We start from the raw sequence: 12,765 nt of genomic DNA on the forward strand, positions 1-12,765 counted from the left end.
GCAATTTCTATTTAATTCTGAGAGGTTCTGAATAGCATTTGGGGATTTAGTGGTGAGCAAAACATCTCTTGTTCAAATGTTCTGGTGCAGTCGCTTCCATTTTAGTTAAATCCTGATACTTAAATGCTAAGTTGCTGTCATTGCTTCAAAACTTGGTGTCAACAAGGTATGATATCTTTGAGCAAAAGTTGATTTGATTTTGACGCTAATGTAGCTTCTTCCTACATTTACTATCAGAATGGTTTCATTCTCCTGCCTGTGTGGTGAAGTCTCCCACTGATTAAAACAGAGCACAGAACCACAGATTTACTAAAGGAAACAAGTAAAAATATGTTTAAATTTAATTACAGTTACTCCAAGGAGTAAAGATTATATAATACATGACTTTTCACAATGCAACCTCAGATAACTTAAAGACATTTTAGCTCTTGGGATTGTTGTATGCTGATTATTTTTATTTTAGTTGGTTCCTGCTCCAACAAGTTTAACTTCCCTAAAGGGTAATTAAAAAGTTGAAAAATTATGATCTTGATCCGTCTGCAATCTTGAAAAGATTTCCTGAACGCTGTCCCTGGGACCAGGTACTGGGTTTGATTCCTAGGAGGTGACGGTTTAAAGTTAACTTTGGACTTTTCTGCTGTTTGAGTTTAGGAATAACAGCGATTAGGAGCTGGAGGTGAGAATATAAGAAGCTACATTAGACACATTTGCCAGGAAAGCAATTAAAGCTTGCTTTCCTCAGGCTGGAGTTCAACGAAAAATAAATCACTGTTTTAACTCCATTAGCTCTTAATGCATTGTTCCCCATTGTTGTGGTTACATTAATGTTTTTTGTTTATTTTGTCAAGGATATTTTCCTCGCTCATCTTTTTTTTTTTTCCTTTTTTTTTTTTTGAGCGTACCACTTTTGATATAGAAACGTAATTAAAAAGTCAAAATATTGTTCCGTGGGTCTCATGTGGATAAAAGCAACTGCTGACTTAATCAAATGAAAGTTTGAAAAAGTTTAGTTGCTTAATAATCAAAAGCACTTTTTCTTTAAACCTGCAATTTGGGATTTTTATGCTGTATAAATAATTTAAGGTCAATTTTTTAGAGGAAGCTTATAATAAGAAGAAGAGCTAATGAAACACTTTGAACCTGAGTGTTGTCTAATATGGTTATGCTTTCTAATATCTGCTTAAGTCCACTTGTTAATAAATAATGTCTAGTCATTTGAGAGCAATAGTAGGGTTTTGGTCTTTTAAATGTTAAGGTAATGTTGAACATAAACTGTATTGCTTTCATTATTTGTAGCATTTTGTGATACTTTTATACAAAAAAAACTACATTTTGTGTGCTGTAAATTAGCGCTGAACAATTGTGGAAAATAATCTAATTGCAATTTTTTTTCCTCAATAATGTGATTGCGATTTAATATGCAATAGTTTTTTCTAGGGCGTCTTGTCATGTATTTTTCAATGAACACAAGCATTAAATCAATGTGTGTCATAATAAACAATTTCAGATTCATTTAAACTTTCAATAAATATAAAATGTGAATTTTAAAACACAGATTACAACAATAAAGCAAACAAATCCGTGGCTTTACCTCTTCAACATTTCTAACTAACTTCACGTTTCATGAAACATGTAAAAATGTGGACTGCACTTCTTAAACACTCTCTGAACTGAACAGGACAGTATAAGACAGGACAAGAAAAAAAATCAAATGAGAAATTGCAGCCTTTGCGATTAGAAAATCGTGTTTTATGATATCGTGATATCGCAAATGCAATTAATCGTTCAGCCCTCCTGTAAGTCAATCCTGCCTGATTGCATAGAAAACACGTCTCTCTTTTCCTTCCTTTAGGGGGACCGTGGAGGCTCGCTTTGTTTACGTCTTTGTTTTGGGAATCCTCTTCTCGGGCACCAAGGACCTTTTGCGATCCCAAGTCATCACGGCGGACGCTAAGCTGAAAAGCAGGGGATTGTGGGAGATTTACAGCGGCTTGGTGTTGCTGGTGTCGCTGTTATTCCGCTCTCACAACCTCCCGGTCCTCTGCTGCAGCCTGCTCATCCAGACTCTCATGGCTCAGTTCATCTGGAAGAAGCTTCATTACGACGCAGCCCAAACCACCATCATGCACTACTGGTTTGGTCAGGCCTTCTTTTACTATCAGGTAGGCAACGCGAGACGTCATTAAAATCCATGTAGTTTCATTTAATGTAAAAAAAAAAAAAAAGTTGAGTGAAGAAATTTAATGAATTTAAAAATGTCTGAATTTAAAGCAATTAAAACATAAATACATAAAGTTTATCTTCTCGAAGCATAAGTTTTAAAGGGAAAAAATTGTAAATAAGTGTATGTTTGGACCGCTGAATGTTACATTGTGGATTATATGAATTGTATAATTATATAGATATATATATCAATGAATTATGTGTGTATATATATATGAATATTTATAGTGTAAATAGGTGTATATTATAAGAAGGTTATATGTATAGTACTAGATATTAAAAGGGGTAGGATCATATAAGTTTATACTTCCTCGAACATGTACAGGCTTCACTTGCAGGATTTTGTAACCATTTGTTCTCTTTTTGCTTTGTTTGATTTATTATTTTTTAATTATTATTATTGTTGTTTTCACATTGTGGTAGATGCACTGCTGTTGTTTTCATTTTCGAAATTTAAATTAAATCAAATCAAATCAAATGGGGGTATGACGTGAGGGCACTCTGAGGTTTGTGAGATTTGTACAATAATTAATATTTAAAATATTATTACTTATAGTTAAGTGTTATTTAAAATGAACATTTAAAGAAAAGCATAAGAAATTCAATCAGAGCATTGTTTTCTAATGTATTACATTGTTTGGTTTGAAAAAGAAAAATAAGACTTCGTGTTAAAAAAAGAATCAGATTCACAGCTTTAGAAAAACAAAGGCTGAGGTATCCAAACTTGTTTCTGCAGAGGCTGCAGTCCTCTGGGTGTAGGTGTCACCTTGCTCCAACACACCTGAGTCTAATAAATATGCTACAAAAAAAGCTCCGTAGAAGGCATGGCAAGGATAAAACAGGATTGTTAGCACAGAGCACAGATTCAAACAACCTCCTTAACCACTACAAATCCATTTGTGATCCCATTTCATCACTGCCACTTCAATCCCAAAGTAAAAGACAGTCATGCAAAGAAACAAACGAAGGAAATTTTCAGTTGAAATAGTATGTGAGTTGAAATATGGATGCTGTGTCCTCCAGAACAAGAGAAACTGATCATACTGCTTGTTAGGGATTCACAATTTAGGAGTCAGCATCTGTGAGGTTAGGAGTGTGACGGTGTTCGTTCAAATGACAGGGCGAGCTAGTGAAAGCCTAAATTAATGTCTAACAATGTGAGCTGGATTGAATTCCTTCTGCATTTGCTTTGTCCTCTTGTGCAAATTCACAATATCTTGGATGTCATTTGTGATCCTTGGCTGTAGTTGTTCCTCCTTCAGTGATTTATATGGACTTATAGAATAAAGTTGTTGATGTGTTTTATACTCGCCCAAAATGTGTTGAATGGCGTCGGTAGCTTTAACTTGTAAGTGGCAAAGTGTGTAAAAAATAATTGAATAATCCATTATTCATTCTATTTGAATAAAAATCCAATCAGCAAGCACATTTACTGGGCTGTGGAAAATTAACATTTGGTTTTGGTGTGTGTGAGTGTGTGTGTGTTTACAATTTTTATATTAAGGTTTGGCAGAAAGTTGTCCTCTTTGAAGTGTCCTTGGTTCTTGGCAACTTACTGAGAAAACAAAAAACAGAAGAGGGTTGTGGGAACACTTCCAAGTGACCTATAGCTGCAGAGGCAATGAAGTGAAATCAAGTTGCACAAAACATTTATTCTCTCAAAAATTGTTTTTCGGCTGCCTTCAGTTAGGCATTTTATTTATTTGATGGACGTGTCGAACTATGCAGGGGTGTTTTTCAGTTGATGTGTTAGAGACTTGTGAGGTATTTTACTACTGTACTTGTTTCCTTGTATACATACAACACCACTTACCTGTTCACTGGCATCTCTAAGGGAAAATCAAATTAGAAAATTGTTCAGACTACTTGGTTTTGTTTATTTATTTGCTAATTAATTGCCTTCAAAGATCTAAGCAAATCTTTCAGCAAACAGAAGATATCTAGATGCACCTTATTTTTATTTATCGTTAAAACAGGAGCCAGCTGTTATGCTTTTTCCCTGAAGGGTGTGTTGTGTGTGCAGAGGAGAAAACCAACTATTCCTGATGTGGGGCTGCATTCATATATAACACTATGGTTGTCTTAAATCTGTGCTGAATGTGCTCCTTCAGGGAAACTCCAACAACATCGCCACCATCGACATCTCAGTGGGCTTCGTTGGACTGGAAAGCTACGTTGAGGCGCCGGCCATCTTTTTAACCGCACTCAGCACCTACGCAGGCCCGCTGCTTTGGGCTTGTCACCTCATCTGCTACCTGAGCTCAGAGAGAGACAGGTGGGTTCAAATACACAGGTGGTGCATTACAGTGGGGCTTTGTATAGATGTAGAATGAGAAAAGTTTAGGTTAAAGACCACATTGTGTGTCAGTGGACCTCCTGTTTGACTGTGGTGGCTTTGTTCGTCCTTCTCTTAAACCACATGTCTTTACTGCTGAGGAGCTGAGATCAAGTCCAAAAAATAATTACATAGAATAGGAGTTCTCAACCTGAGAGGGGGTCGCCAGATGCCTTCAAGAAACTAAGAGTATTTTTTTTCACTCATTTATGCTTATTTTGACCTTTTTCTGCAACTACATCAAACTTTTTTCATCACTTTTTCTTGCCATGTTTGCTCCTTTTATTGCATTATTGCTACATTACTCCCATTTCTGCCACTTCTCCATCAAATGTCAATGCCTTTTTTGCACATTTTTTCACTTTCAAGACATTTTCAACACGTATAAGCCCTTTCCACCACTTATCCCACCTAATGTTGCATATATTGATCCATTATTGTCACTTTTAACCTCTTGTCACCATATTTCATGTTTATTTTTAACAATTTAACCCCATTCATGGTCTGTCATGCTCATTATTTCAGTTTAAACTAATTGTTCCTACCTTAAAGCCAATATTGACACTTTGAACCCTTTTTACTATTTTTTCTGTCTGTTTTTGTCACTTTTAGCCAATTTCTGTGTTTTTAAAAGCCCATTTCACCACATTTTTACAATTTTTGGTCTCTTATAACCCATTTTATTTCTGATTAAAACAAGGATTTACATCTTTATGATGTCTATATACTATGGCGAAAATAATATTAAACTTCCTGGATAACAGTGGATATTATTCAGATGAATAAATAAATGTGGTTTTCACAGATTCATAGAACAATGGACCATAATTTTGCTGATTTTATGGATGGGCCCCAAAAATCTCTCCTCCTTTATTCCCTCTTGTAGATGGCCCTGTCTCCAGATGACTGTTCTTCAATGTTCATGCCTGTGTTTAACCACCTTCAGGTACAGCGGGGGTCCCCGGTCTCTGGATCCTTTATTTTGGGGGTCCGGGGCTGAAAAGGTTGAGAACCACTGGCATAGAAGACAAAAATTCATAAAAAGGAATTAATACTGTAAAAATTCTGATTAATTGAGGTGGCCCTTCCTGATGTAGTTACTGATTGCAGTTTATGTCGTTCAGTTAATAACGCCGCGGGCCACCATATCTGAATATATGACGTTCCATAATCCATCCATAATCTTGCTCTTTTGTACATTTTCATAATTAACACTTCTCAAAGTCTCTGCCTCACTTCATCTTTCTTTCACCCTGTTGTGTCACTTTTTTTAACATTTTACATGTGACTAAGACAGAAAAAGACATGCAGCCAGGCACTAAATACGCATACATAAAAATACAGTACTTAGTCCAGAGTTTATCTTAAACACAAGTAGACCTGTATAAACAAACAAACACAAAGCAATAAAACACACAATACTAACAATGAGGCTATTAACACTATAGTAAAATATCCACAAATTAGCCACAAACAAATTGAGTGTAATGGGGTCATCTAAACTTTTAAATACTCCAAAATAGGTTTCCATATGCTGTAAAATTGATGTAGGTTCCCCAACACTTCATACCTCAGTTTCTGAATATGGAGTACTCCAATAAATTATCTCGGCCAAGCTTCAAATACATGCGGGGCATCAGATTTCCACATTTACAAAATACATCTATTAGCAATAATCATACCATAAGCTCTTTTGCTTTGTGCGTCTGAAGCTGCTCTGCATCTGCTCCTGTTTTTCACATCTTAGATTACGTTTGAATGACTTAACACACTTCTCCTCTTAATACATTGTGGTGTCAGCAACAGCAATACAAATATATGTGTTAGAGGAGTTGCTAACAGCAGCTCAATCTGCCCATAACCTCTAATGGAGTGGGTCCACTTGTTGTTTGCATGTGAATGCAGCAGCGTTCTCTCACCATGGGCCCTCTGTGCAGTGCTGAGTGATGAGGTGTTTGGCTCTCCAACAGCTGCCCTGCTGATGGAGCCAAAGCTGAGAGGCTTCTTTAATGCAGACAAAAGGCGCTCTTTGTTGTTGGCACGAGTCACGCTTATAGTCACGTGTGTGTGTGTGTGTGTGTGTGTGTGTGGATGAAGCTACTCTCACATGATTGATATGTTTAATGTTCCTTGATCCCAGTTAAATTAGGCAGCCTTTTATAGTTTGTGCATCACTGATTAAAAAAAGTTTCCTGCAAAATCCAACCAATCCTCCAACCTTTGCTTCCTTTTCGCTTTCCATGGCATTTTATGTGGGCACGACCTTCACTTTGACTGCTTATTACAGTTTATGTATAAAAATCCACTGAGCTCAGGCAATCGAGAGACCCTCAGCTGACAAAAAGTGGTTTTGGGTGTTCAGTTACTGTCTAAAGATCTTATGTCTTGAGGTGTGTGTTGTGTTAAGGTACTCAAATCAAATTGGTGCGTGTAAAGGCAGAGAATTGGCATGATAGAGTTTTGTAGATTGAGTTATTCACATAACACAAGGTTGTCTCACAAGCAGCCTTGACCAAATTGGAGAAAAAACTCATCCCAATTAAAAACCATTGAATCCTCTGGGGCATACACAAGCCAAAACTGGCTCCACTTTTTAAATTTATTTTATTTTTAATTTTTTTGGCATTCCCTAAATCAAAAAAAAAAATCTGTGTTTGTATATGGATATTAATCACAAACAGAAATGTAACTGTCCATATTAACAGGAGATGCTGGTGATTTAAAGTCAAAATATCTAAAGTAAAGCAATCCCCATAGAAGAAACCAGACAATTCTGTTTGACGCTATCAGTATTTTTCTTCTCCACCTTGATATTTGAATAAGACCTGAAAAGAAAACCAAAGTCTTACCTGCAGGAATAATGCAGAAGGTGTATCAGATGTTCCACTCATCAAACCATCTTGGTTATGTTTCGTTAGATATTTACTTGGGGAAAACATTTACATCGAAGAAATATTACACACTAGACATGGTCAACCGGCGGCCCAAGAGCAATATGATGCAGCCTTCGGTCTAATTTTGTTTGGCCCCCCAAAAAAAACAGAAAAACACACAAATCAATACAGAAAACTCCAAAATTCACAAATCGACAACAAAAATTTCCCTAAATAACAATGCACAAAATTACTCCAAAAACTCATTTGTCCTTCCCTGCATTACTGCTCTGATTGATCATTATTATCCCCCCGCCACAAAGGTGTTTGGCTTTAGGGTATCAATACCTTGATGGAGTTCGAAAATGAGAAGTATGCAATTATTTTTTCAGGAGTTATTGCCCTTGTTCCGTTTTTCTTTACTGTGTTCGAGGTATCTTCAAAGGGGACAGCTTTTCATAGAAACCATATAAGATAGTTAGTAATTTTATATTCTGATGTGATATTATTTTCTTATGTATACATCTAAGTTTTTAGATTTAGGACATTTATGAAAAGGTTGTGAGTTATAATGAGAACCAATCTGGCGGGGGATGTTGATGACTGTCTTCTTGTTCTAAATGCAGCACATGAGTTTTCATAATGTGGCCCTCAGAAAAGACTGTCCAAATTGTGTGGCCCCTGCTGTGATTAAATGTGCCCATCTCATCTGTATAATGCATATTGTGTAGATTAGTCTTTGTCTTTAGCTTGGAAATTTGTTAATTTGTTATTTACAACAGTATCTTTTTGACACAGAGCTTGTCTCGGTGCGTTTCATACATTTGCACAATGAAAACTCTAGATTGTATTTCAATCTCCAATGTAACAAAACCTCTTTAGGTGTTTGCTTTCATTTTGTCTATTGACCGAGCATTTGTTGTGGCTCCGCCCAGTCACTTACACTTGTGATTTGGTTTCTGCTTGCTGCATTGTCAGCTGTGCATAGCTCTGGTTCCTATGCATCATAAAATCCTGCATAGCTCAAGACACATGGTCTTTTTCTCTGCCTTCATTTGTCACAGTGTGGCGCTTTTCAGAATTCACAACTGAGATTCAGATTAAGCTTAATTTGCCTGAGTTTGTTTACACAGCTCGGCCATGAGAAAAGTGTCCCTCAGTTGGTTTCCCTACACACACACACACACACACTCGGCCTATTAAAGATGACGTACGTAAGATCTCCTCTACTGGTTAATTTGTTCTTAAGTAAATCCACTTTTTATTTCATAGGTTTATTGGTTTATTTTTAAATATCACAGCCCTCATTATGCGTGTCACTTCAGTGTTTTTGGCTTTTGTTGCCTTAAATCATTCTGCATGAACATAGTCCAAATACTCAGTTTAGCATCAGCCTTATATGGGTAGGACTATAAAATATATATATATATGTGTGTGTTTTGCAAGTTCTCCCACTTAGAAATTATGGAGGGGTCTGAAATTTACATCATAGGTGCATTTCCACTGTGAGAGATAGAAATAAAAATAAATAAAATTCACATTATGTGATTTTTAAATAATGTATTTGTATTTTATTGCTGCACATAAGTACAGTATATGAACACCTGCCAATCAGCAAGTATTCTGGCTCTCAAAGACCTGCTACTCTCAGTTTAAAAAGTTCCCCTCTACTCCACTTATTAATCTAAATTAGTAGAACTTCAGAAAGTGAATTCCATATATGAAAAGGAATCATACGTAGTGTTTCTTGGGAATTTGATGATTATGGTTTAAAGATCATGAAAACACAACACCGTTTTTTAAATAGAAAAAGAAGGTTTATTTTTAAACACAAATTCCAGGCATATGAAAAGTAAGTTCATGTCTTTGCACTCAATACTTGGTTGTACTTCCTTATTCATGAATTACTGCATCAATGTGGCGTCGCTTTGAGGTGATCAGCCAGTATTTGAGAGTTGATCATGTTTATGTTGATCATAAATGATACTGTGAAAAAAAGCACAAACCCCCATACTTGAAGATTAAGGGTTGGTCCAGTCAAGTGGATGTAAAACTTCTCTTTTTAGCACTAGTCGTTGCAGATGTGAGCCAGAACAACGACAAACAGCAATAAATCATTCTTGGAAAATTAAATGAAGTTGGGATTTTTGTTGAACAGCAAAGCTTCATTGTGACACTGACACTTTTTCCGATATAGCGTTGCAACCTTTCCTATCATTCTTGTCCATTAATCACTGTATCATCCATTTTATTGAGAACATTGAAGTGCATGAGTGAGGGCTCATCCACCTTCAGCTTTTTATGGCTGCAGGCTGTGTTTTCAATCAGGTGCCTTGTTTTAATAAGAGGCTCAAAGGTCCTCCCCCTCACTGGTGACACTACCTGCTGTAATCAACCAATTCCCTGCACTAATTAGTGCTCATGTGCTTCAGGGGTGTGATACAGTTCTATGGTACAGTATATGAGTGTCTGTGTACGCGTTTTAATTGGGTTTAAAGCATCTATCTATCAGGTGAAAATGATCAGATCAGGCGAGACTCCTTGCTGGGTGACTACATGTGCAGTTGGACCTTTTCCAATTTCTTTTAGAACCAGGGTTGGGGTCAATTCTAATTGTAATTGCGTAATCGATAATTAATTACAATTATGACATAATCATAATTGTAACCTTAATTTAAAAAAATATGTTGCTGTTGTAATTGTAATTTAATTTGTAATTCAATTCAGTCATTTACCATTTCATAAAATGCAAAACTGGGGAACCACATTTTAGTTCTATGGCTTACATATATGTAGGTAAGTTACACGTCAGTTCTCTTAGGATCATTTTACCTTTTAAAAAAAAAAAATGAAATTGAGGGGTATACTGACACAAAAAAGGCTCAGACGCCTACACAAAAAATAATGAACCCTATATTTTTCTGGATAAGGAAGCCAAAAAGTTAACCAAGACATGAGAAACAAAATAGATGGTAAAATAAGATCATCCCGATGGCAAGACGTACTGCTGTACGGCAGCCCAATACAAACTAATGCTAGATTATGCACACTGTTGTCTACTAATTCACTTTTCTCAAACTTACGTCATGGCGGAGCCAGCAAAAAAGAAAGGCAGAGAACACCTTTGTCCAAGAAACGGAGCAACTCCATGCAGTGACAGCTCAGCAGCAGCACACAGCAATCACACACACTGTCGTCACGGCAACAGACACGCGCACACACGCAACCCAGTGCTCCATCAGGCAGCACACACACAAATATTCATCCATTTTCAGAGCCGCTTTCAGCACACAAACAAACACATCACACCCATTTCCACACTCCCTTCTGTATTACTCCCACATCATTCATTTATTTTACTTGTCTCTCTTCCTCATACTGTTCACATGGTCACATGGGACTATATGTGTGAAACCACCCTTAGTGTCACTGTTGTATTAGGATTTTTCAGTGATCGGTTGCTACCGTCTTGGGAGATCAAATGTGCACATGTAGCTGTGGGATGGGGCAAGCGGCGGGGGGTGCAAAGTGTTTATGACAGTGACATAACCAAAAGGGACCTTTAAGGGGAGCGCTAAGTGCAAGTTACTTAGTTCTGCTTTGTAATTGGAAAAAATGTCGGTCACCATAATCGCAATTGAATAGCAATTGAACATGGACCATTGAAGACGTAATTGTAATTTTAAAATGTAATTGACCACAACCCTGGGTAGAACAGTGGCATTATGGTATTTTGGTAACCAAGCAACCCACAGTGTGCTCAGTTTGATCCAGATTTTTCTCTTACCTCATTGACGTCTCTCTTCCTTGTAGGAGTCCTGTTGCACTGGGCCACGGCTGCTACTGTTTGGCTCTGCTCAGGTCTGTACCAGCCGCTGCCTACATTGTGCTGGTGACTGTCCTGCGCTACCATCTCTTCATATGGAGCGTCTTCTCACCCAAATTGCTGTACGAGTCCATGCACCTCCTGATCACTGCAGGAGTCTGTCTGTTCTTCATCACCATGGAGCAGAGCCCCACCTCAAGTAAATCATAGAGAGCCATGGATTGGACAATCCTGGACACAGTCATCCATTCAACTTCATTGGATTTCAAGATTCACATTGACGGATGCTTCTGCCTTCAAAACGCACGTGATGTATATTTTCGAGCGGTCTATTTAAATGTCTTTTTAAAAAGTGGAAAAGCAGAAGCTGATGACCTTTTTTTTACACTGTTGCCTCAGGGATGAGCGCACAGCGAGCTCCAGAGCTGCGAAATGTATAATCATACAATATTGTTTAGCTTCATGCGTCACTGAATGGGTTTGATTTCAATGAAGGAAAAATTAAAAAAGAACGTCTGGAACCTCAAGATCCTTTTTTCCGTCTCAATGATTTCAGGACAAGAAAACTGACTGGATACGACGGAGCTGCTTTTGGTTTAATGGTGAACAATTTAAACTTCACAGATGTGTGAAAACAAACCAGTGACTCGTTTGTGCTTCCGATCATAACTTGTTCACGTGATGCACTGTGTGCGATCAGCTGTGCAAGTTATCAGGTTGTTTTTAATATGCCGTGCAGAACATAAGGTAAACATATTTATTAGCTTTCTCTTTGCTTTTCCTTGGGTTTTTGAGACATTTTTAAAATGTTAAATTACAGCTGTGTTAAATAAACACTATTTTTGTTAGCAATCCAATTTAAACTGCCATTTCCTCTTCCCATTTTTTTGCGCCCCTTATGAGATCCGCCTACTTTATATATTCATCAGACCGAAACGCGCTAAATGGATTGTGGGCGTATTGTGACAAGCAGAAGATGCGCAGTCCTGATTCCCTGGAGTATGTACACCTAATTAGTGCGTGGAGTGATGTTTGCACACGTTTTAATACCCCTAAACCTTAAGTAAATCTGCCCCTTAATATGAGTAGTACGTTAGTATGCGATTTTGAACACAGTCAATGTGAGCTTGATGTGGATCAACTTTCCTGCCTTATCTCAACCTTATGGAATGGGTTTGTGATGAATTTAATGAGACAGAATCTATGGGGCAGAGGTTTTATTCCTACCTACAGTAAGTGTGTGACCTCACAAACATTGTTCTGGAGGAACGCTCCAAAAATCCCACAAACCACCTCTGAACCTTTGGAAGGCCTCCTCAGAAATCATTACCACTATAAATTCTATCTGAGTCCATAATAATGTTATCATTAGTATGTTGTAATGTATGTGTCTGTAGAGGTAGACAACCTATTTCTCAACATAGAATAAAATGGCCGAGTTCCTGATTTATAGACCATATTCTAAAGCCCACCATGTAATAACTTTGATAGATATGACACTTTGGTGG

At 37.3% G+C, this 12,765-nt stretch overlaps 1 protein-coding gene across 3 annotated transcripts in view; it reads left to right on the forward strand.

Annotated features, from left to right (window-relative positions):
* Nucleotides 1-12,120, forward strand: part of pigg (phosphatidylinositol glycan anchor biosynthesis class G (EMM blood group)) — a 55,418-nt gene extending 43,298 nt beyond the window's left edge. For all 3 annotated transcript variants that reach the window (XM_028460140.1, XM_028460142.1, XM_028460141.1), the window contains exons 11-13: nucleotides 1,853-2,162; nucleotides 4,335-4,498; nucleotides 11,245-12,120. In XM_028460140.1, coding sequence (XP_028315941.1) covers nucleotides 1,853-2,162; nucleotides 4,335-4,498; nucleotides 11,245-11,467 — 697 coding nt within the window. In that variant the 3' untranslated portion in view covers nucleotides 11,468-12,120. The remainder of the gene's footprint in view (nucleotides 1-1,852; nucleotides 2,163-4,334; nucleotides 4,499-11,244) is intronic.
* The last annotated feature ends 645 nt before the right edge of the window (nucleotides 12,121-12,765 follow it).

Source organism: Gouania willdenowi, chromosome 10 (assembly GCF_900634775.1).
Source record: "Gouania willdenowi chromosome 10, fGouWil2.1, whole genome shotgun sequence".
Lineage (NCBI taxonomy): Eukaryota > Metazoa > Chordata > Actinopteri > Blenniiformes > Gobiesocidae > Gouania > Gouania willdenowi.